Source organism: Tamandua tetradactyla, chromosome 3 (genome assembly GCF_023851605.1).
Source record: "Tamandua tetradactyla isolate mTamTet1 chromosome 3, mTamTet1.pri, whole genome shotgun sequence".
Classification (NCBI taxonomy): domain Eukaryota; kingdom Metazoa; phylum Chordata; class Mammalia; order Pilosa; family Myrmecophagidae; genus Tamandua; species Tamandua tetradactyla.
Genome location: NC_135329.1, coordinates 15,204,842 through 15,231,009, shown reverse-complemented (window position 1 = coordinate 15,231,009; position 26,168 = coordinate 15,204,842). Strand labels below are relative to the sequence as shown.

General features: G+C 35.8%; 1 protein-coding gene across 2 annotated transcripts in view; it reads right to left on the bottom strand.

Moving 5' to 3' along the window:
• Positions 1–26,168, bottom strand: part of LOC143677057 (disintegrin and metalloproteinase domain-containing protein 5-like) — a 96,875-nt gene that overhangs the window by 48,677 nt on the left and 22,030 nt on the right. For both annotated transcript variants that reach the window (XM_077152552.1, XM_077152553.1), the window contains exons 8-12: positions 24,415–24,486; positions 24,061–24,227; positions 23,198–23,279; positions 15,163–15,296; positions 913–1,099 (exon numbers count right to left, since the gene is read on the bottom strand). In XM_077152552.1, the coding sequence (XP_077008667.1) occupies positions 913–1,099; positions 15,163–15,296; positions 23,198–23,279; positions 24,061–24,227; positions 24,415–24,486 (642 nt within the window). The remainder of the gene's footprint in view (positions 1–912; positions 1,100–15,162; positions 15,297–23,197; positions 23,280–24,060; positions 24,228–24,414; positions 24,487–26,168) is intronic.

Here is a 26,168-nt window from a genome sequence, read left to right as displayed (position 1 = left end):
TGATGTGCACCTCTGCTCGTTCCCGCGACTCTTCCTTGAGCATCGTGCGCCCTCCATACCTTCGAGCCCCCGGGACCGAAAGCAGATCCGGACTGCCCGAGTCCCCCCGTTCGCTAAGAGACGGACCCCAAGCGGGAGTCACAGAAACCAGGACAGGAAACAGCTCCCGCACGTTCTCTCACTTTCAGGGTTTTCCCCTTAAATTCCAAGTTGCTCTCAGCCCTGAACTCTCTCCTCTGTCCATTTAGACAGAAAAACTGTGGTTTTTCATAGTCATTTTATTCTGCTACAGTTGTGAGGGTATGGGAGAACTCACAGGCTAGAAATCCATAAATTAAAAATTTCTTAGCTCTTCCAGTAGCAATTTTTCAAGAGTAAACTCTCCTTTTACCATTTCTAGCTTTAGTTTTCACATGACCACTTCACTCTGTTTTCATTTATCTCCTGTATTATGTTTCATCTTTGCTTTAGTTGTATCTTAGTTCTTCATTTTAATATTTTCTACAGTGTAAGTGCCATCTTAAAATATTTTTAATTGGCATCACCTGGTAATAGAAACAATTTTCTCCCTACATCAGAAAATAATCCACTTTGGTATCCGTTGGTCTTTAGATGTTCTTGTTTGTTTGTGTTACTGCTTGCTGTAAATGGCATATTTCTTAACCCCTTGGACACTTTGTATGGCCACTAATTATAGGTTTGGAGCTTAACCCTACATACAGAGGGCAGTATGTGAAGGCAAATATTACCTAAAAGCCCCCTGCACTGCACTTGTAATACCAAACACGTTTAGATTTAAACATTTCCATCTTCCCTGAAGAAGGGCTTATTTTTCAAACACTTTTGCAAAAGACAAAATAGTCACACACATATAAATAATATAAAGTATTTTGAAGCAAATGTCTACTTAACCTGCAATGATCCACAATCACACTGTTCACCAGGTTCCAGCAATCCATTGCCACATACTCTTTTTTGTTGTCTGTAAACTGGCTGATCAAGAGGCTGATTCTTAAGACAGTCAAGATCAGGTTGTGAAACAAAATATTTAAAGTCATCCAAGCTACAGGTGCTAAAATCTTTTACACCCCTGGAATGCCTAAAATATAAAAAATTAGGTATGATAAAATTATTACCATTGGTCACTACATTTCTCCTAATATGTGAATTTTTTTTTTTTGTAGGCTGTATGGCGGGGTCACATTTCATCCTTTTTCCATGTAAGTATCCCGTTGCACCATTTGTTGAAATTTTCATTTGTTTGTTTGTTTGTTCATTTTTGTTGGTTTCTTTGTTTGTTGGGAAGTGCACAGGCTGGGAATTGACCCCAGGTCTACCACACGGCAGGCGAGAATTCTACCACTGAACTACCCTCGCACCCTTATGTGATACTTTTAAAACAGACTTAAAGAACATTATTCTTGTGGGAAAAAAAATCACACTTATGAAAAAACATAATTTATTGTTAATATGTTTCAACAAATTTTGAAGAAGAAGATAATTTTTCCAGGAAAAAATAATGTACTCCATAATCTTTTTGTTGTCATGCGTTCTGTTTCACTCTAGAAAAACCTGTTATATCCTTATCCAAAGATCACCATTAATCCTTTAAATATATGAGTCATAGTATTCTTATCTTCCAAGTGCCAAACAATTGAACTATAGATATTTTACATATACTATTTAGTGTCTTTTTAATCTATTTAATTCCATTATTTTTTTATCTGGAAATGCCAGAGAGGGAAAATCTCTGCCACATCACCATCAAGTTACAAAATAAACAGAGATCTCAAGGAATGAAACCCAGAGCTAACATTTTAAAATTTTAAAAGACACAGTGTGCCATGAGAGTACAAGGCAAAAATATTGGAAATGATGGCCAACCAAACGAAGAGGATAAAAAAAACAGAAAACATCAATGAAGCTGAGAACGTGGACAAACTGAAAAAAAGTCTTTTGAAAAATGATTTTTAAAATGCTCAAGGAGATGAAGGAAAATACAGAGAACAAACTAAAGGATATCAGGAAAACAATGAATGAACAATATGTGAATCTTAATACAGATAGACATTTTTAAAGGAACAAAACAGAATTACTGGAATGGAAGACAATAATTGAAATGAAAAATTCCAAAGATGGTTTCAAGAGAAGATTAGAGCTGGCATTAAAAAAAAAAAAAAAAAAAGAATCAGTGAACTCAAAGACAAGACAATTGAAATGAGTCAGACTGAGGCATAGAAAGAAAAAAGAATTAGAAAAACCAAAAATAGCCTACGACAACTAAGGGCCACCATCAGTCATACCAAAAATGCATTATGTAGTCTCAGAAGGAGAAGGAACAGAAAGGAGCAGAAGGAATAGTGAGAAAAATAATGACAGGAAACTTCTCAAACTTAGTGAAATAGGTAAATATGCATATCTAAGAAGCCAAGAGAACACCATACAGGATAAAAACAATGAAAAAATACATGTTGTAAGATAAGAATAACAATTTCAAATGCAAAGGACAAGGAGAGGGTTCTGAAAGCTGCAAGAGAAAAGCAATGTTTTTGTACACAGGAGTTCCAGTTAAAGTGAATGCCAATTTCTCATCCAGAAACCATGGAGACAAGTAAGTAATATGTTGAAATACTTAAAAGTGCTAAAAGAAAACAATTGCCAGCCAAGAATTTTATATCTAGCATGACTTTCTCACAACATGTACAAAAATTAACTCAAAATGGGTCCAAGGCCTTAATTTAAGCCCCAGAACTAACAAACACCTAGATGAAAATGTAGGGAGGCAACTTCAGGACCTTGTGTTAAGCCATGGTTTCTTAAGCTTTACACCCAATGCACAGGCAACAATAGAAAACAAATATTAAATGGGATCTCACCAAAACTGACACTTTTGTGCCTCAAAGGACTTCCTCATGAAAGTAAAATGTTAGTCTAAGGAAGAGGGAGAAAATATTTGAACATCACATATTTGATAAAAGACTGATATCCAATATATATAAACTTAACTTAAGAGTCAACTTAACTTTAGGGCGGACCAAGTTGGCTCAGTGGCAGAGTTCTCGACTGCCATGCTGGAGACCTGGGTTTGATTCCCGATGCCTGCCCATGCCAAAAAAAAAAAGATTCAACTTAACAAAAACACAAATAACCCATTTAAAAATGGGTAAAAGACTTGAATACACATTTCTGTGAAGTTGAGTGGCCAGAAATGACCAGAAAACACATGAAAAGATGCCCACCATCACTAGCCATCAGGCAACTGCACACCAAAACCACAAAATAACATTTCACACCAATTAGAAAGGTTGCTAGTAAATATAAAATGTAAAATGACAAGTGTTGGAGAAGATACAGGAAATAGGGACACTCATTGCTCGTAGCAATGTAAAATAGTGCAGCTTCTGTGGGAGACAATTCAGCAGATCCTCAGAAAGCTAAGTTTAGAACTAACATGACTCAGCAATCCCACTACTAAGTATATACCCAAAAGAACTGAAAGCTGGGACCCGAACAGATATTTTCATACCAATGCTCATAGCAGCATTATTCATAATTAGAAAAGATGGAAGCAACCCAATTGTCCATCAGCTGATGAATGGATAAACAAAATGTGGTATTTACATACAATAGAGCATCATTCACCTGTAAAACTGAATGTAGCTCAGATACTGTGACAACATGGATGAACCTTAAAAACATACTGCTGAGTGAAATAAACTAGACACAAAGGGCAAATATTCTATGATCTCACTGATATGAAATAATTAGAATGAACAAATGCATAGGGGCAGTTTAGAGTATAGGTCACCAGGGGATGTGGTGGGTATAAGGAATGGAAAATTAGGCTTAAAATAATATACAGGGTTCTTCTCTGAACCAATGGAAATGTTTTGGTAATGGATGATGGGTATGGTAGAACAACTTTGTGAAAGTAATTAATAGCACTGAAATGCATACCTGAATATGGTTAAAAGGGGAAATGTTAGGTTGTATATCTGGTAACTGAATAAAAATTAAAAATTTTAAAACAGTCCTGCACTACATAAACATTGAACACTAAATGAAGCCAAGGACTTTAGTTAATATTACAGTTTTTAAAATGTAGTTCATTTTATAATGAATGTACCACACCAACTGAAGGTGTTAATAATAAGATTGGTATTGGGAATCCTGTATTTTATGCATTCTTGTTCTGTAAATCCAGAACTTCTCTAACAAAAAAAAAAGTCGGTTTTGGACCTGTGGTTCGGACAAGGTGGTATTTCTGCTCCTCTGCCCTAAGTATAAATATAATAATACAATACAAGTCTAAGAGGATTTTTTAAAATTGTAAAGGGGAAGGTAAATTGTTTTGTGATTCCAGAGGCTCTCAGAGCAGCATAGTATTAGAGAATCTTAATTTCACCATCCGACAAAATAGAGCCCAAGCTTGACATCTCCAGAACCACAACCTTGCAACAACAGGCAGCCCAGATACAGCCATTCCTCCACGGTATCAAATGGGTGTTCTGCCAACAACAGGTGACCCTGTCTCTACTTCCAAGGGAGCTCAATCAGGATGTCTGCCAATAATAATTGATCAAAAGTAATGCTCTCCTTAACTGCTATGCCTAATATTGCTCTCACTAACTGTGGTAGATTGATTCAGTTGTCAATTTGGCCAGGTGAACATGCCTAGTTCTGTTGCTTTTGGACATGAGCCAATGGCAAGTGGACCTCATATGTTGCTGATCACATCTGCAGTCGGCTAGGAGGTGTGCCTGCTGCAATGAATGACATTTGACTTTATTGGCTGGTGCTTAAATGAGAGAGCGCAATGTAGCACAGCCAAGCAACTCGGCATTCCTCATCTCAGCACTCGTAGCTCAGCCCAGGCCTTTGGAGATGCAGAGAGGAATCACCCTGGGGAAAGTTGTTGGAACCCAGAGGCCTAGAGAGAATGCCAGCAGAGACCATCCTGTGCCTTCCCACGTAAGAAAGAACCTCAGTTGAAAGTTAGCTGCCTTTCCTCTGAAGAGCTAACAGAATAAATCCCCTTTTATTAAAAGCCAATCCATTTCTGGTGTGTTGCATTCCAGCAGCTAGCAAACTAGAACACTAACCAAGCATCATCATGTGGCTGGGATACACAAGAGAATTTCTGCCACAACACAGGTGCAGTTAAGAAAGCACTCTCTGTCTCCTAGGGGTAGGAGAGCTCCTTCCACAACAAAGGCCTTTCCAGGGAAGGCTCTCTGTTCATATGAGCCTGAGACATCCTTCTCCGACCAACAGAAACAGAGTTTCAAAGACTTGGAAACCCCTGACACCTACTCAGACAGTATCAGCATCTGTGGTAACCCCAGTGACAGGACAACTAAAACTAAACCAGATTAAAACTCCACTACAATTAAATTATCACAATTAAATTATCATTGTAATTAAAAGTCACAAATACAGGCCAGGACTTGAGTACTAAACCAAAACAGAGTGACTGCCTGCTAAAAACAAAAATACTTAAATAGAACTCAGAATCTCCTAACATAAATAAAATGACAAAATAAACAAAATGTTTAGGATACAATCAAAATCAGCTGTTATAATAGGAAATCACAGCTCAAATGAGAAAAGATAATAATTATTATCCAAGATTAAATATGATCCAAGATGGCTCAAATGTTAGAATTACCTGACAAAGATTGTAAAATAGCCTTTATAATAAAACATTTCAACAATTACAATTCTTTTGAAGCAAATGAAAAAATAGAAAACGTCAGCAAAAAAATAGAATTTATAGACTTGAAAAACATAGAACTGGCAAAGATTAATAGAAATTTAAATATAATACTAATGTGGGAGACCCGGGTTCAATTCCTGGACCATGCACCCAAAACTAAAATAAAGTAAAATCTAAAATAATGCTAGATGGGCTCAAAAATGGAGTGGAGATAACAGAGGATAAAATCAGTGAATATCAGTACTAATCAGTAGAATTAACCCAATTGAAACAACAGAGAGAATATAGATGGGAAAAAATGAAGAGTCTGTAAAACAATAGTAAAAGGTTCAACATTCATATATCAATTTTTTGAAAGTCATAAACTTACAGATTCAGGTAGTTCAGCAAACTCCAAACAGGATAAAACCAAAGAAATGTACAACAAGGTACATCATAATTAAACTTATGAATTTATAGAAAATATATATCTTGAAAGCAACCAGAGATACTATGCATTACTTATAGGGGACAGCAATTCCACAAACTGCCAATTTTTCAACAGAAATGAGGGAGGGCAGAAAGAAATGGCAGATTTTCAAAAGCAAAGAACTGTCAATCATAAATTCTATATGTGGTGAAGTTATCTTTCAGGAATGAAAGGGAAATGAAGACATTCTCAGCTAACAGAAAACTAAAATTTTTTTTTGCTAGAAGACCTACCCTGGAAGACTAACTAAATTACGAAGTTCTTGACTTGGGAAGTGAGTAAAACAAAGAACCAAAATACAGGAACATAAGATTAACAATCCTCGTGGGTTTTTGGATCTTATCAAAATTACACGTTTTGCTCTGTATAAGAGCTGATGAAGAGGATGAGAAGATAAGCTATAGATTGGAGAAAATATCTGCAAATCAAATATCTGACAAAGGACCATTATCTAGAATATCTAAAAAATTTCTGAAAAATCAGGAGTGAACACAGCAGACAATCCAATTACAAATGGAAAAACACATGAACAGATATTTTTCTGAAGAGGATATAAGGAGGACTGATAAAGGAGGACTTAATTATCCATTAGAGAAATACAAATTAAAGCCACAATGATGTATCACTGCATACTTGTCAGCATGGATAAAATAAAAAATGACAACACCACATGCTGGCAAGGATGTGAATAAATTGGATCACTCATACATTGTTGATGGGAATATAAAATGTACAGATACTCTGAAAAACAGCTGGTTAGTTTTGTGTAAAACAAACATACAATTACTATATAACCCAGCAATTGTACTCTTGCTCATTTATCCCAGAGAAAAGTATATTTGCAATTACACAAAAGCCAATCATGGATTTTCACTGTTTTATTTCTAATTGCCCAAAACTGAAAACATCTCAGATGTCTGTCAATGGAAGAATAGTTGAACAGTAGTACATTCACACCATGGAATACTACTCAGCAATAAAGATGAATGAGCTATTTATAGACAAAACAATCTGAATGGATGTCCAGGGAATTTTATGCTGTGTGAAAAAACCAATCCCGAAGGGTTACCTAGTATATGATTTTATTTATATAACATTTTTTAATATTACAAATTTTAGAAATGAAGATCACATTAGTGGATTGCCAATGGTTAAGGATGGGGGCAACCTGTATAAGAAGGAAGGGGGAACTTTTATAAAAGGGCAGCACAACAGATCTTTATACTTATGGAACTGCTGCATATCTTGAACAAGGTGCAGGATACAGTAAACAACACATGTGAAAAAGTTGTGTACTACAAACACACACATACACACACACACAAATGATTCCAAGTAAAACTGAGGAAATCTGAATAGGCCCACTTGTTGGTATTATGTCAATGTCCAGGTTATGATATTGCACTCATTTTTCAAGACGTTATCATTGAGGAAACTGAGAAAAGGATATAGGCGAACTCTCTTAATTATTTCTTAAATGGCATATGAATCTACAATTATATCAAAATAAAATTTTAATTTTAATAATATTGAAGTTGGAAGATATTATGGATGATCTCACATTTGTAGTTGGAAAAGTTTAGGCTCAGTATCCATGGAACTGCCTTTAGGCACAAACTCTGTCCTTCAGTTGCTGTTTGCCTATTAGCCAATTACTAATCATGAGATTCCATTTTTCTCAGCTACAAAATGGAGGTAATATAACATACCTCTTAGGGGTCTTTTTTGTTAATTTTGCAATTCTAGCATCTATCAAAAGAGTCATCAACTAACAGTTATAAAAAATATTAATGAATTTCCTCACTATGTTGTCAGATAAAATGTCCTTTCCTGTGGAGAAAAAATTAATTAACCAAAAAATGAACTGCCTTTGGCATCACTTTTCATATATTATATAACTCTACAATTATTTCAGTTGCTTTCTGAAAAATATATGAAACTGAAATATAAAGTTCACCTAGAAACTTTAGGTGACTTGAGACAACTATTCAATGACAAATCATTTATACAGCAGCTGAACCCAAGAAACCTCCATGCTATCTTCTCTGTGGATTGAATTTATGCTCTCTTGAAATTGGTGTTAAATAGATATTAGTTTAGGGCTAACAAGACCACTTTCTTTACTCATCCATAAGAAGCAAACCCTATCAGTTAACATTTTATCATGGGATTGCCGCAATTCAGTCACGTATTCAGACTCCTCTCCTAATTCTGATTCTCTTGCTGTTTCCAGTACATCTGCAGGTACTTCTTCCACTGCAGTTGTGAACTCTTCAAAGTCATCCATGAGGGTTGGAATCTACTTCTTCCACGCCTGTTAAAGTTAATATTTTGATGCTCTCCCATAAATCAAGAATTCGTTTAATGGCATCTAGAATGGCGAATCCTTCACAAAAGGTTTTAAATTTACTTTGCTCAGATCCATCAGAGGAATTGCTATCTATAGAAGCTATAGACTACAAAATGTATTTTTAAAATAAGACTGGAAAGTCAAAATTACTCCTTGATCCATAGGCAGCAGTTGTATGAGCAGGCATGAAAACAATATTAATCTCACTGTACATCTCCACCAGAGCTCTTGGGTGACAAGGTACAGTAATATTTTGAAAGGAATCTTTTTTTTCCTGATCAATAGGTCTCAACATTGGGCTTAAAATATTCAATAAACCATTTGTAAAAAAGACATGCTGTAATCCAGGCTTTGCTATTCAAAATAAAGCAGACAAGCAGAGTCTATTTAGAATAATTCTTAAGGGCCCTAGGAGTTTGGGGATGGGAAATGAGCACTGGCTTCAACATAAAATCACCAGCTGCAGTAGTCCTACTAATTGAGTAAGCCTCTTCTTTGAAGCTTTGAAAGAAGGCACTCACTTCTCTCTAGCTATGAAAGTCCTAGATGGCATGTTCTTCCAAAAGGAAGCTGTTTCATCTACACTGAAAATCTGTTGTTTATGGTAGCCACCCTCATCAATTATCTCAGCTCGATCTACTGTATACCTTGCTGCAGTTTCAAACTCAGCTGTGTAACATAAACACCATGTTATGGAAATAAAAGTTTAAGTTGTGTTGTGGAGATAGCTTCCTTCCATAAACCTTATTAACCAACCTCTGCCAGCTTCAAACTTTTCTTCTGCAGCTAACTCACCTCTCTCAGCCTTCATGGAATTAAAGAGAGTTAGGTCCTTTCTCACCAAGATAGCTGATCCAGATAGCCAATCAATCCCCTAGTTCATTACATTTGACCCAATATAAAATAAAACCCACCTGCCCAAAACCTGCCAACCATGAGATGAAGAAGCCCTAGTCCAATCAATAGGAGTCAAGCTAATCCTTTTTATTTCCATAAAAATTGCTTGCCATCCCTAGGAGCTTGAAGCTGCTTGCATTTTTGCAAGTGATTCTGCTTTTTGCTGCAGAAAAACTTTTGGCTGCCGCATAGAATGCTAAAGTTGGCAAACTCAACTCTGATTTGTCTTTAGACGAGATCAACAATACACTCTGCCTGAGAAGCTGCAGGAAACTCGGGCCCTATCCCATCCCACCCCACAATCTCTCCCAAGCCTCTACCGGTGGCTACATTTTCTGGGCAGAGGTGGAGAGGAGGCCTGGTGGAGCCCACGGTACTAGGAGTCCAAGTGGGAGACAGACAGCAGAGACATCACCAAGAGAGGTTGGGAGGCAGCAGGAAGCATGACTGCACATGAGTTTAGACTCCCAGACTCCAGCATAGGTTCTACTGCAAAAGTTCAATTATTAAGAATTTCTATAGGGTTACCCAAGTCACCCTAAACCCTAGTGTAGTGTCCTTCATAGCTCAGGTCCTATGAGTCTTCTCTGGTTGCAAGCTCATAAAGCAAGCCCTGATTACTCACTACTAGTGGGAATATCACATGGTACAACTACTTTGCCAAGCAGTTCAGTAGTCTCTCAAAATTTTGAACATATACTTACCTTTCTTTGCAGCAAGTCCATTTCTAGGTGTGCCCTCAAGAGAAATGAAAAACATGCATCCACACAAACATTTAACTCAAATAATCATTGCAGCATTATGAATCATAGGCCCAAACCGGAAACCATCCAAACAAAATGCCATGTGACTGCACAAGGAAATACTGTTTATTAAAAACTGGAGCGTATTAACTGATGTGTAACATCGATGAACCTTGAAAGCATTATGCTAAATTTCAGGCCAGCAAACTATGGTTGGTGGCCTGTGATGGTGTGGGAGTTGGGAGCGAAGCATGTTTTTGTTGTTGTTTTGGTTTGTTAGTTTTTTTACATCTTTGAGGGTTTTAAAAATGTTCACAAGCACACAAACAGAGAGAAAGAATAAGCAATTGAAACTGCATGTGAAAATAAAAACTACATGTGGGTCCCCAAAGCCTAAAATATTTACTATCTGGCTCTTTATAGAAAAATTTTGATGAGCCTTGTGTTAAGTGAAATTTCTAAAAATGCAGCTCAGCCTGGAGTTGAGGGAAAGAGCAGGAATTAAACTCAAATGAGATACCAGTGAGCTTTGGGGGTAACATACAAGTGTTCTGCAACTTGATTAAAGTGATATTACACAAGTTTATAAATTTATTAGAAATAAACAAACTGCACACTTAAAAATATAAATGAAGAGAAAGGAGAGAATACAAGAGAGCAAAAAAAAATGCAAAATGGCATAAACTGTTTGTAAGGGGGAAAACTAGAAACAAGACAATAATAGAAAGCTAAATAAAATAAATTCAAATACAGAAAAAAATAAAGGCAGAAAAATTTAAAAGGCAGAATAAAAGTTATTTCAAATCAATAAATAACCTGATTCTTTGAAAAAAATAATAAAATAGACAAACCACTTAAGTAAAACTTGGAAAACACATGCAAAATTTTCAAATGATATAGGGAAATAATTATTGATACAATTTTTAAAAATCAGAAGAAACTATTGCATACCTCTATACAAATAAATTTGAAAACCAGAGGAAATGGATAATTTATCTGAAAATAATAGTTTTTAAAAAAACTGACTTCAATAGAGATTTTTAAAAGTTCAAGACAGGTTAATTTTTGTAGAAGAAATAGTTATTACAAAATACTCCACAAAATGACACCAGGCCCAGATGCTTTCACAGACTTCTCTTAAAACATTAGGGACCAGACTGTATCAATAATACATAAATAGTTGCAGAGCAGAGAGTTAACTTCCAATTTCATTTTTTTGGGTGGGGGGTTGGTGCATGTCTGGGAAGCTTTTGATTAGATTACCTCCATGAGATGTGACACACCCAGTTGTGGATATGGAGATACGACTCCACCCATTCCAGGTGAGTCTTAATTAGTTTACTGGAATCCTTTAAAAGAGTAAACATTTTGGAACGAGCGAGAAACGACAGAAACCTCAGAATCAACAGAAACTTCAAGCAGAGCTGACACAGATACAGACACATGTAAAGATGTGTGGTGAGGCTTAGAGCCCAGCAGACGTCACCAGGAGATGTTGAACAAGGAGAGAGCCAAGGGAAGCCAAGAGACAAAAGCCAGCCCTAGAGAAGTAAAGTGAGGAGCCCCGACAGGAACAGAGGCTGAAAGCAACGGAGCCCAGGAGCACTGGTTCAACAGATGCCAGTCATGTGTTCCTGTCCCATTGGCCTTCCTTGAATTAAGGTAACCTTTGGTTGGGTGCCTTAATTTGGACACTTTCACGTCCTTAGAACTGTAAACTTGCAACTTATTAAATTCCCGTTTTTAAAAGCCATTCCAGTTCTGGTATATCGCATTTTGGCAGCTTGAAAACGAATACAAACAGTATAATTACAATAAACACAATGGCATTTATAAGAGTTTTGTTGTTTTGGGTTGCAAAGTAAATTCCACTGTAGAAATTGGTATATCCATTTTGCCATTTGAAGGAATCTGGGTTATTTCTATTTTTTTGTCTATTGTATATAAAGCTACCTTGAACTGTCTTTTGCAAGTCCCTTTGTGAACAATTTATACTCATAAGTATGAGCATATTATGTTTATTAGCAAACAATATTCCAAACTGGTTGTATATTATATTCTTCCATTGGCAATGGAAGGTTCCTATTGCACCATAATTTTATCAATATGTGGTGGTGCTAGGTTTGTTTTTTAAATTTAGGCCCTTTTTTCTATGCTTATTTGCCAATCAAACTTCATTTGTGAAATCTCTGTTCAAGTCTTACCTATTTTAAAAATTGTATTATTTGTCTTTATATTTTTTGTGTAGTAGAGTTTCTTTATATATTCTGGATAAAATCCTACCTCAGACATATATATATTTATAGATAGAGAGAGAGTGCCCAAATATTTTCTTTATGACATGCATATTTTTAAAATCTTTGATAAAGTCAAACTTATAATTTTTCCATTGAGAAATCTTTGCCTAACCCAGGGTCATAAAGAAACCATCTTCCATCTTGTTTTAGAATCTTTATAGTCTAGCTTTCACATTGAATCTGTGAATCTGTATATTTAGAAATTCAGCCACTTCCAGATGCCCTAAGACCATTTATTGAAAAGACCTTCCTGTCCCAATAGAATTGTATTGGAGCATTTGTAAAATATTAACTGACCATGTATTGTATTTTTATGCCAATACCATAATCTCTTATTTACTATGGGCATATCATAAACCTTGAGTCTGGAAGTGTAAGTTCCCCAACTTCTTTTCCAAGACTTTATTAGCTAGTCTAAGTCTTTTGAATCTCCATATATAATCTAAACATAGCTTGTCTATTTCTACAAGCACTTGGGGAAGAACTGAGAAATTTACAATAGTGATTCTTCCAAATCATAATGGTCTTCCTTAATTTCTTTCAGCAATATTTTGCAATTTTGAGTATAGATGTATTACATGTCTTTCCTTAGATTTCAATTTTACTTTTCGGTTTTATTCAATGTATGGGATAGACAGACAGATAGACAGAGATAAGACAGATGATTAGATACAGTTAGATAAATCTTAGATGATTTTATAATAAACTTTTTGGTTTCGGAAGTTTATATGAAGATTATTTTGTTTTTCTGGATACAAAAACATATTATCTGAAAATAAAGATGATTTTACTTCTTCTTTATAATCTTTATGCCCTGTATGTCTTTCTTATTGTACTTTCTTGTCTTATTGTACTAGCAAGATTTACCAGGATAATATTAAATTTTTTTAAAAAGGAAAAGTCTTCTTCCTGACTTGAAAGGAAATAATTCAATCATCCATATTTAAATATGATATCAGTTGAAGAGTTCGTTGGGAAACTTTCTATCAGATTTCTGAAGTTCCTTTTTATTCTGAATTTGATAGATCCAAATATGAATAGATGTTGACTTGTGTAAAATGTACTGATAGGCTCCTATGAATTTTCTTCTTTTGCTCTATTACTGTGATAAGTTTGTTAACCCATCACTAACCTTGCATTCCTCAGATGAATCACTCTTTTTCATGATGTATTATCCATTTTATATGTTGTCATTTTGCTAATATTTTGCTCAGAATTTTTGCATCTATGTTCATGAGGATTATTGGTATGCAATTTTTTCCCTATCAGGTTCTAGTATTAAGATTCTGATGTCATGCAACATAAAGAGTGAACATTAATATAAATTATGAATTATAGTTAATAATTTTATTATTATAATAATTTTTAATCAAATTTAACAAAGTTACCACACTAACTCAAAATGTTAATAATAGGGAAAACTGTGGAGGATGGAATATGGAAAATTTATACTTTCTGCATGATTTTTCTATAAATCTACAATTGCTCTAATAAAAAAAATGACAAAAAAAAGATTCTGGTATCTAACCTCATGTAACTGATTGAAGTTGTTCCACTTCCTCTGCTCTATAAAAGACTGCATGTTTACTATTATTTCTTCCTTAAATATTGGGTTGAATTAACCATCTGGAATTGGCATTTTCTCTGTGGGAAAATTATAAACCTAATTATTTTAAACAACATAGAAATATATATTGTTTTTACTTCTTGTGTCAGTTTTGGAAAGTTTTCAGTGGTTTGAACTTCAGAAAGTTTCCTCTGGTTTGTAGAATTTATTTGCATGAACTTATAAAATCCTCTAATGTTTAAAATCAATATGTGAATTTTAGGGTAGTGCAAGGGTAGCTCAGTGGTAGAATTCTCGTCTGCCATGAGGCAGACCCAGGTTCAATTCCTGGACCCTGCATTTCACCCCCACACTCCAAAAAAATAATGATAATAAATGTGAATTTTTCCATTCCTGATACTGGTAATATGTGTTTTCACTCTCTCTGTTATTTTTTTCTGCTTATTTTTGTTAGGGGTTTATCAACCTTATTATGCTTTCCAAAGAAGAAGAATGTTGTCGTTGTTTATTTTCTGTATTTTAATCAGTTTTAAATTTCACTAACTTCTGCTCTTCTGCTTCCTTTCAGTTTAACTTGTTCTTTTTGTAACATCATTAAGTGAACACAATATAATTTCACATCATTCTTCCTTACTAATATAATGTTTAAAACTGTAAATATTCCCTAAAGATTGTTTTAGCCACTTCTTCCAAGTTTTGATAGATTGGATTTTCGTTATGGTTTTGCTAAAAATATTTTTTTATTCCTACTGCAATTTCTTTATTTTCTAAGCTATATTTTCATTAAATGTCTGCTGCCTAATATCTGAATAGTTGGGTATAGTTAGCTGTCCTTTTTATTGGATTTTAATTTAATTATACTATGGTCAAAGAATATATTCTCTACCATTTTCACACTTTCAAATCTAGTTAGATTTGCTATAATTAGTCCAGCATATGGCATATTTTCGTATGTGTTCCATTTGTACTAGTAAAGACGGAACACCTGCAGCTGTTGAGTGTAGCATTCTGTAATTCCAATTACTGGGAATTGGTTAATATATTGCAAAAGTTACTAACAAAAACAACTTCAATGAAATTAAAAGAACTTCAAGAAGGAATATATGTAAAGAAAATGTCTTACGTTGCTTTTGACGTCATTGTGCAAACATCTCCTGAACAAAAGCACTTGTCAGTATCATAATTTAATCCCAGATTAAGGCCAAGCAATTGCACAATAATAACAGAATATGACTCCAAGCTTAAGCCACTGGGATACTAAATACAAAGAAAATTAACAGAAAAATAGTTAAGAATTATTTTCAGTGATAAAATAGGCAATATATATGGTAATCAAAGATTGCAATTTATTATAAAACTCATTTTTAAAATTTATTAATGCACCCAAGATACTTATGGGAATGCCATGATGGTGGAATCACATAAACATTTTAATGACAGAATTATTAAACATTGATGAATAAACACAATAATTAAATTTAATTTCATATACCATTTACTTAATGCCAATATCAGCTATCTTAGCAAATCTAGTACAATCTTAAATGCAAAAGTTGGATTCGTTCTTTGTATTATTTTAAATGAAATGCCTTTTATATTTTATTTTAATATTCAGTTCTATATTACCTCTGTAGTAGCCAACCTCTGAAAGGATCCCAATGAGCCCTCTCTCCTAATATTCTTACTCATGTATAATTCCATTCCATTGATTGTGAGCTAATTTATTGATTTATTTCTAATTTATTTCTAATTTCTAATAAAATATGACAGAAGTGATAGGCATTAATCCAAGGTTAGATAATTAAGATACTGCTTCCATCTTGGATTTTCTCCCACACTCTGTCTTACTCTGGGGAAAGGCAGCTGCACGTCATTTCAGTCCAGCTTCAAAGGAGAGCTGGTAATTTCATGTACCACCTCTCCTTTGAGGGAATGCTTGGGTTCAAGCATTTTTCCACATGCCAGCATTTCATCATTTGACAACTGCACTGCAGGAAAGTTCAGATTTTTACCAAACTATAGCAGACTCCCATTCCTTCCACTGTCCAGAAAAGAAAATGGCCAGAGCCCACTTGTGACTTGCACAGAATACTGGCTGTGCTGATTTAAAGCATTACGCACCCCAGAAAAGGCTTTTTAAACATTTTGTACTACAGGTACAGACCAGTCGTGGGTGGGGCATTTTGATTAGTTATTTCAACTGAGATTTGACCCACCCCATTCAAGTTGGGTCTTAATCCTTTTTCCTCAAGTCCTTTATGAGAGGTATAGGACTGAAAAAAAAGCTTAGAAAGAAAAGCCACAGAGAAGCTAAGAGAGAGAACCCACAGAAGCTCAGAGAGAAAGCCACTGGAACTAGAAGCTGAGAGCAACTAAACCCAGGAGCAAAGGACCAGCATAAGCTGGCCATGTGCCTCGCTCTCTAACAGAGGAACCCCGGATACCAACAGCATTTCTTCAGAGAAGGTATCTTCCTCTTACTGCCTTGGTTTGGACATTTTCACAGCTTTAGAACTGTAAATTTATAAGCTAATAATAACCATTATAAAAGCCAACCCATTTCTGGTATATTGCATGCCAGCAGCTTTAGCAAACTGAAATACCAGCCAAATTAAAAGACGTACCAAGGAATTTCACAAAGGAAAAAAAAAAAAATGACACAGGTGATCAATAAAGCGTTATAAAAGACTACAAACATGGCTCCAAATCCACCCTTCTACATTCTGCTGTAAGATACTGGGGACTACAATTCTGCAACCTACGTTCCCCATATTTCTGTCAGAGACATAGAAAAAATTTCCAGTAGAAAAAAAATCATTGACAAAAAAAGAAGAATCATAAAGATGTCAGAAATGTAAGTAATAGATCCTGGATATAAGAAGATATAGAATGTCGTTATTCTGGGGAAAAAAAAAATCACCTTGATGATGACTTCACTTGGACTTTTTCACAACCTCACACTGTGAGAGACTCAATTCCCATTGTTTAACCTGATCCACTTTATGGTAACTGAGCAAGCTAGAAAACTAAAACAATCTGTTATTTTATGTTTTATACATGAGGGTAAAATGAAGGTATTCTGGACATACAAAACTCAGAAAACAAGACCCTCTTTAAAATAATGTTGTAGAAAACAAACAAACCTAGAAAGGCTTATAATGCATGAGAGGGAGGATTGACTTAGCTTACTGAAAAAGAAAAAGAAAGATAAATGACAGGGGAGGAAAAGCGTGTTAAGTTACTTCTTTTACCCTGGAGAGAAAGTAGGTGTGTGGGGGTACATAATAGTAACTATGGAACAGTAAAATAATGGTAAATACAAGAATATAAAACAAATGTGTAATTTTGAAGCCTGAAAATCTGATAAGCATCAGAAAGCAAAGAGAATCTGAAAAAGCCAATGGATGGTAGGAAAGAGAGAAAAAAATGTAACAAAATAAAATATGGTCAACAATCAGTGCTAAATATGACAAAAGAAATAAATCTTCCTATCAAAATTGCAATGGGTGTAAATGAAGTAAACACCAAATCTCACAGGCTCAGAGCGTGCTTTTAAAAATCCCAGCTGTATACGGTCTTCAAAGAAAGCACTTGAATTAAATTGATATGGAAAGATCTAAGCTAAAGGGTTAGTATAAATCTTAACTAGTTTGGAGGCACTTATTGTTCCATCCCTGACGTGTAGAGAGCTTGGAAATCATCACTCCCGTCTCCGCGTAGGGACCCAGGGCCCAGGCCACGCCCCAGGGCCTAGGACACGCCCCAGGGCCCAGGCCACGCCGCCTCCTCGGTTTTAAGAGGAAGTCCTATACTCCCTCCAGGACTGGGGAAGATTTTAAAGGTCAAAGAATGTAACCCACCCACCCACCCCCAATAACCACACCTCACAAGAGTCTGCCTAAACTCCATTACAACCAAATCTCAAGAGACTTAAACTTTATAAGCCTTTCCCAGGGTACGCCTCACTCTCTTTTCCTCTCTTGGCTTTGGGCCGCGGGCAGAGCAAGGTCTTCCCTCTGTCAATAAGCCCCTAATTTAAACTCATGCTGAGTGAAATAAGTCAGACACAGAAATACAAATATGGTATAATCTTGCTTATATGAACTATCTAGAAGAAGAAACTTCCGTAAGTGCAGATGGTAGATTATAAATTACTGTGGGCTGGAGGTGTGGAGGAGGGAAAGAGGGAGTCACAGCTTCACGGATGCCGAGTTTCTTTTCTTTTTTCAAGTGATGAAAAGGTTGGCGTAATAGATCCTGATGATGGTAACACAATATTTTGAGTTTGATTATTACTACTGAATTGTACACTTGTTAGTGTTTAAAGTGGGACATTTTGAGTTGCGTATATGTTACCACAATAAAATATTTCTTTTTAATTTTATGTAATTGGTTGTGCAAGGAATGTGCTGTGTAGTAAGAGCTCAATTTCCACATCCCAGAACAGTAGATTATGAATATTTGATAGTTATTTCTTCCTTAAAATAGTCTACTCATTCCAAATATGAAATGATTGAATATAATAAGATACCTTAAAAGAGAAAAATGCTTAATAAACATATTTAGGAGTTCCAGGAAGATGGCCGAAGAGGGTAGATGAAGTTCAGCCCTGCTTCAAGAAAAAGTTAGAGAAGGGACAGGAGGGCGACTGAGATGGCAATTCAGAGGTGCAGTTGACCTGGGACAGCCTGCCGCATCACATAAGGTGGTCCTGGGGCTGAGGAATTGGGAGGAAGAAGACTAGAGCCTAATGAGGAAGCTCGGAGTCCACAGGAGTGCACGGACAGAGAGATGGAGAATCAAAGTAATCCAAGCTGCGCCCCTTGAATGTGCTACCCTCACCAGCGCAGCCCCTCAGCCTGCGACTGACCCCACACCCCATGTACCTCAACCCCGTCACCCGCCCCCACTCCCTGCTCCAAGCGCCCCTGCCCCACAACCCCTAGCGTGCATACTGCCCCACACTCCCACCTCAAGTGCAGCCCAGCCCACCTTTCTTGCACACCTGAGCACTACCTCCCCCTCCCAGCTTTCTGTCACCAGCACATAAAGGCTGCAATCCCAACCTCCATACTCAGACTATACCTGCCCCTCCTCCCCGGCCCATAGTGTTGCACAGCCTCACCCCACCCCCACCCCATGAGCTCTGTGCATCAGTTTACAGCACTCTTAGACCCATGCATGTGCACAGCCCTCAAGGCTTGCTTCCCAACTCTGAGGAAGGGCTGACCTGTGCAGCCGGGTCACATCCACCCCCAGACAAGGAAGGCATATGGACAACCCACTGCCATAGCTCTGCGCATGCACACAAAGGGGACCATGCCCTAGACCAGTGCACACCAGGGTTACACATCCCCCAGACCTGTGCACCTGCATAACTACATCATCCCTGGGCAGCTGGGCACCCAGGTTCACAAGCACCAGGATAACATCCCCAACCTGCACCTATACCTGCACTGCAACACATTACCTCACTGTTGTGCCCCGCCCCGTACCCTGCATCCTGCCACACATCCACCCCGCAAGCACAAGGCTTTAGACTATTGAAGGAAATCAACTCGCAAAGTAAATCAATCAAGATATTTACATGTGACAAAAACAATAGAAGATCACTAAGCATATCATAATGCAGACACATATAGCCCAGCCTAATGACCAAATTAAAACACCAGAGGAGACACAGACATTGGAACAACTAATCAAAGATGTTCATATAACTCTACTTAATAAGTGGGATGGCTAATGACATAAAGGAGATCAAGAAAGCAGTAAAGGAGCATAAAGAGGAATTTGAAAGAATAAATAAAAAAATAGCAGATATCACAGAGATTAAAGACTGTTGATCAAATAAAAACCATACCAGAGGCACACAACACCAGATTTGAAGAGACAGAAGAAAGAATAAGTGATATAGAAGACAGCATAATTGACTTCAAAGACTCAAAACAGTAAATGGCAAAAAAGATGGAAAAACTGAATGGGAACTCATTACATAGAGATACATAGAAGCTAGAGATGGGTGAACCATTAGCTAATGAGGTTGAGCTCCAATGTAAGGGAACAGATAGGCGTGAAGGTGGTTCTCTAGTGGATCTGTAAGTACTATTACCATATCAAAGATGAACAAGATTGAAAGGGGGTTTATAGACTCACATGTCCCATTGATTAACACTAGAAATAGAAATATAAATTAGTTCTTGCAAGAAGTACTTCAAAGGTATGATTCGTGCACATAGAGTGTCTAAGTCTAGGGTACAGGGTGAAAACTGTTATTGCATGCTATGGGCTATGTTTAAAAGGAAAACATTAGCACAACCACAGCAACAGCAGAGGCTAAATAATGGGGGGAGGGACAAGAGTTAAGAGGAAGTTTAGATTTCCTATTTGGTGAGGGTGTGTTTATTGGTATATTAGCTAGGGTTCTCTAGAGAAACAGAATCAGCAGTAAGTATCCATAGACATAAAATTTAGAAAAGTGTCTCATGTAACTGTGGGAATGTAGACTTCAAGGTCTGTATGGAAGGCTGCAAACTGGTAACTCTGATGAAGATCTGCAATGAACTCTCAGGAGAAGCTGGCTGGACAGCTGTAGGAATGGAAGAGTCAAAAATCTGTAGGGCAAACTGTGAAGCTGATGACTCTGATGAAAGATCTGGATGAACTTCACAGGAGATGCTCACTGGTTGAAGCAGAAGAGAGACTGTCTCTTCTAAATCCTCCTTAAAAGCCTTCCAGTGATCAGATTAAGCATCACTCATTGCAGAAGACACTTCCCTTAGCTGATTACAAATGCAATCAGCTGTGGATGCAGCTGAGGTAATCATGATTAAAGTCCATGAAATGTCCTTATAGCAACAGATAGGCCAGTACTTGCCCAACCAGACAAACAGGCACCAACACCTGGTCAAGTTGACACATGAACCTGACCATGACAATTGGTTTTCTTTCTTTCTCTTGGGAACAATGAAATTATCTAAAATTGAGAGTGTTGACAGACTGTGGACTTTGGGCACCATACATGATCCCTGATGAATGCAGTTGGCTGAAGGATGCACTGACTGAGAAGTAGATTAGTGAACGATGATGTATACTTACGAATGAATGTTACGCTGCTACAAAAAAGGAACAAAGTCGTGAGGCATGCAATGATGTGAGTGAACATGTGGAACATTTGGCAAATAAGGCAAAATAAGCCAGAAACAAAAGGAAAACAATGGTATGGTCTCCATTACAAAATGCTTACAAGAGAACAGGGGCCTAGATTATAAGCTTTTATAGCAGAAAAAAAACGAAGCCAATCAGGTTGTGGTTAAAGCAATTCAGAACACAGGGGTAAGGAAGACAATGTCTATATTTTAGAACCACACATACTCTCTGAGACCAAAGGAAGAAGGATGTATTTGGTCTGGAACTGAAATTTTCTGTAGCACATAATCTAACTCAACCTATCTGTATAGTTTATTTGAACAACTGAAACACAGGGAACCTAGAATAAGAAAGAGGTCCTTTAATCCTATATAGCATAATGTACTGCCTGGATACATCCTAGAGTATATTAAGGAGATAATCAAAAAGTATTTGCAAAGTTCCTTGAGGGATGGGAGAAAAAAATATGGAACTATTAAACTTTACCATCAGGAAATCCCCTGATACTGTGTCAAACTTTAGGGACATCCAAATCAATGGGCCATGCCCTTGATCATGAGGCTTACTCTTGTGAAGCTTCTGTAGGTAGCAGAGAAGCTTAGTCTACCTATAGGTATGCCTAAGAGTTACTTCTGGAAGACCTCTTTTGTGGCTCAGATGTGGCCTCACTCTCTCTAAGCCCAACTCTGCAAGTGAAATCATTGCCCTCCCCCCTACATGGGACATGACATCCATGGGTGAAAGTCTCCCTGGTGATGTGGGAGATGACTCCCAGAGAGGCATCAACAATTCCATCCTGACTAAAGGGGAGGAAAGAAGTGTAACTAATAAAGTATTAGTGGCACAGAGAGTTCAAGTAGATTGAGAGGTTACTCTGGATGTTGCTCTTACAACATTGCTACCTATCATAGCCTGCCAAACTCCAACCAGGACCATTCCAGCCAATCCTGAAGAACATCTAAGGATATATAAGATTCCACAAGGATTCCATGCACTAGTGTAATTTTCCAAAACCTACAACCTCCAGATGGGTCCCTGGACCAGATAAGTCCTGAAACCTAGAGAGCCCAGCCTCTCCAGAACATCGGATAGTTCCATCTCCCTACCCCTAAAGAGAGGGACAGAAAGATCAAAGCTGATGGTGGAGTTATACAGAGAAGATAGGATTTAACTAATGAATATGATTGCCAAATCATTCAACTGATATCTCTTTTAGTCTCCAGTATCTTAGAGCAACTAGAGATAAAAACCTAAAATTGTGAAATTGTAACCCACGTCAAACTCTGAAATATGCTCTACAACTAATTGTGGTGCTATGCTGTGAAATCTATTGCTTTATTGTATATATGTTATTTTTCACAAAAAAAAAGAAAGAAAAAAAGTCAATTGTGGTGAAAAAAAAAATTTAAGCCTTCTAGCCTCCTATATTGTGGAGTAGTTAAAAGGAAAATGCTGAGGATCGTATGATAGCCCATGATAAACCCTGGAATCTGTCCTGTAACTGCTTGTTGAAGAGTGCCTTGAAAACTATTGTTATTTTATTTCTTTGTTTTGCATATATGTTATACTACACAATAAAAAGTTAAAAAATTCATACACTATTCATTACTTTGAAAAAACATGTTTAATAAAAACAACATGAATTCACATCAATTATTAAATTACAAAATTGTACTGAATACATTTAATAATTGACATAAAAACTGCAATGAAGGTATAATAAGTATTAATACATAGCCTACCACTGTTCAAACCAATTAAATTTGGCTTACAAAGGTCAAATGTGCTTTTAAAAGCAATTTGACCTTGTGATTAGTTCAACTTTTAAATGTTCCATTTTTTCTTAAAGCAATTATATATATATACACACATATATTTTCCATTCCAAATCTGTAATATAAAAGCCATAAAAGTAACAATAGGCTAAATAACATATTTATTCATAATTTGAAATATTTATGGAAATTTGAAATGTGAAAATACTAAGAGAAAATTGGTTAATAATTACATACCAGAGCAACTCCTGCAGCATAATCTCCACTACATACGCTTCCAGGAAATGTGGATCCTATAAAACTGGGATGTTTCTGAAAGCTAAAAAATAAAATAATCATTTCCTTATAAGTACATTTTAGAGTGGAATTAATAATTTTTATAATAACAAACCTTGTTGAGTCATTACTCTGTCCTAAGTATGATGCAACTCTGAATTATACTATTCGAATACATTTTTCTCATGGCTTCCATGTAAAGAATATTTCAATAACTATTTGCCCATTTTAATTTGATAAACATCCAGAAATAGAATAAACGTGGGGCTTAATAGTTTATTTAAAATGCCTCTGCACTAACGATTAGTTTCCAAAGTAGTTCCTCTACATTTCTAGCCCTGAAAATTCAGTCTTCTGAGAGCACCTTATTTATTTCTTCACTCAAGATGAATCAATGTTCTGCTACACAGAAAAATACATTGCCAATTCAATATATTCATTTTATTAGAAATTAAATATACAAGAATTAATCAGATGGGGGACAAGAATGTAGAAGTAACAGGTACTTAGAGTTTGCAAGTCAAGAGAAATCAAGGAAATTGTATGATTCAAAATTAAACTCCTTGAGATATTTAAACACTGTTTATATCATTTTGCTTATATCAGGTAATTTTATTTTAGTCAATATAAATTTGTAAATTTTGCCTCACATTAACTCCTTGAAACAAGAACTAGAGCTTACATATTTTTCATATCACATGATGGCTGTCAAATTTGTAGAACACAGTATATATATTAAGTAAATGCTTACTTTTCATCTTAACATATTAAGTTATTTTGGGCTATTCTTTTATTGATCTACAAATACAATATATGATACTCACGCTAATAAATATGCAATTCGAAGGGGTTTATCAGCAAGATACTGCTCTTTCCATTTAAAAAATCTAATTAAAACATGATCAGGATTCCCTATTGTAGAAATTTTGTTTTTATTTGTCCAGATTTCTATGGAAGATATTAAAACAGTCAGTTGTAACTGCATAAGCATCTAAAAGGAGAAGATAAATGAAAACAAATTAATGGATTTGGACTTTATATTAATTTTTCAAAAAAAAATTTAATTTACTATATTGATTATAGAAAAAAACCCTTAAACAGCACAGGAAAATACTATGCACAATTCATATCAACTATGTTTTATAAGATAAATAAACCAAATAGTTTTTGAAACTTACAGTGTTTACCAGGCCAATTATCTGAATAACCTTCTGTGCTACAGTCTTTATATCAGATCCCATGTAATCAAACTGAAAAAAATATTTTTAGAAACGTGTTAATGCCAATAATATATCAGGTATCATTTCTAAGTGTTACATGCTATATTCTCTTTTTGGTGTTTCATTTTATTAGAGAGTTGTGGGTTTGCAAAGCAATCATGAATAAATTACAGGATTCCATATATACCTCTGTTATTAGAACTTTGCATTGGTGTGGAACATTTGTTAAAACTGATAACAACACATTTTTATAATTGTACACTAAACTATATTCTTGACTTAATTTAGGGTTCACTGTATAATGCAGTTTCATAGATTTAAAAAATTTATTTTATGATACACAAACTAACATTTCCCTTTTTTACTATATTGAGATATATATTTCAATGTTGCTAAATGCAATCACAATGTTGTACTACCATTACCTCCATCCACTGTCAAAACATTTCCATCATTTGAAATAGGAATCCTATAATATATAAGCCTATCTTCACATTTCCTAGCCCCACCCTACCCCCAGGTAAACAATATTCTAGATTATGACTTTGAAGAGTTTGCTTATTCTAATCATTTCATATCATGAGATCATACAATATTTGTACTGTTGTGACTGGCTTATTTCACTCTACTTAATGCATTCAAGGATGATCTGAGGAACCTCATTCCTTTTTACAGGTGGATAATATCTTATTATATGCATATGCCACATTTTATTTATTCATTCATTGGTTGATGGAAAATTGTTTTTTCCATCATTTGGCAACTGTCAATATGCTCCTATGAACATTGGTGTGAAAATATGTACTTCAGTCCTTGCTTTCAATTCTTTAAGCTATATACCTCACAGTAGGATGGTTGGATTATATGGTAATTCTATATTAAATTTACTGAGGAAATCCCAAACCATTTTCCACAGTGGATGCACCATTTTATATTGCCACCAGCAATGAATGAGTTTTCCTATTTATTCACATCCTCTCCAACACTTGATATTTTCCACTTTTTAAATAGCAGCCATTCCAATAGGTCTGAAGTGGTATCTCATTGTGGTATGGACGTGCATTTCCCTGATAGCTGATGCTGTTGAGCCTCTTCTCATTGCTTTCTGGCCATTTGTATATCTTCTTTGGAGAGTTATCTGTTCAAGTATTTTGCCCATTTTAATTGGGTTGTCTGTTTTATTGTTGTTGCTCAGTTAAGGATCTAATTATATATTATAGATATTAAACCATTATCACATATGTAGTTCCCAAAAGTTTTCTCCTATTCTGTAGATTATCATTTTATTTTCATGACAAAATGCTCCATGGAACAAAAGTGTTTATTTTGATGATGTTTCACGTTATCTATCTTTTCTTTTGCTTCTTGTACTTTGAGTGTAAAATCTAAGAATCATTGTCGAACACAAAGCACCGAAGATGCTTTCCAAAAGTTTCTTCTAGAAGTTTGATAGTTCTTGCTGTTATATTTAAATCTTTGATCTATTTTAGTTGATTTTTGAATAAGGGGTGAGGTAGGGATTCTTTTTTTTTTTTTTTTGCAAATGGCAATCCAATTTTCACAGCACCATTTTCTAAAAAATGAGACTATCTTTTCCCATTTGAGTGATCTTTGCCCTTTTGTCAAAAATCAGTTGGCCATAAATGTGCAGGTTGATTTCTGAGCTCTCAATTCAATTCCACTGTTTTATATGCCTGCCCTTGTGTCAGGGC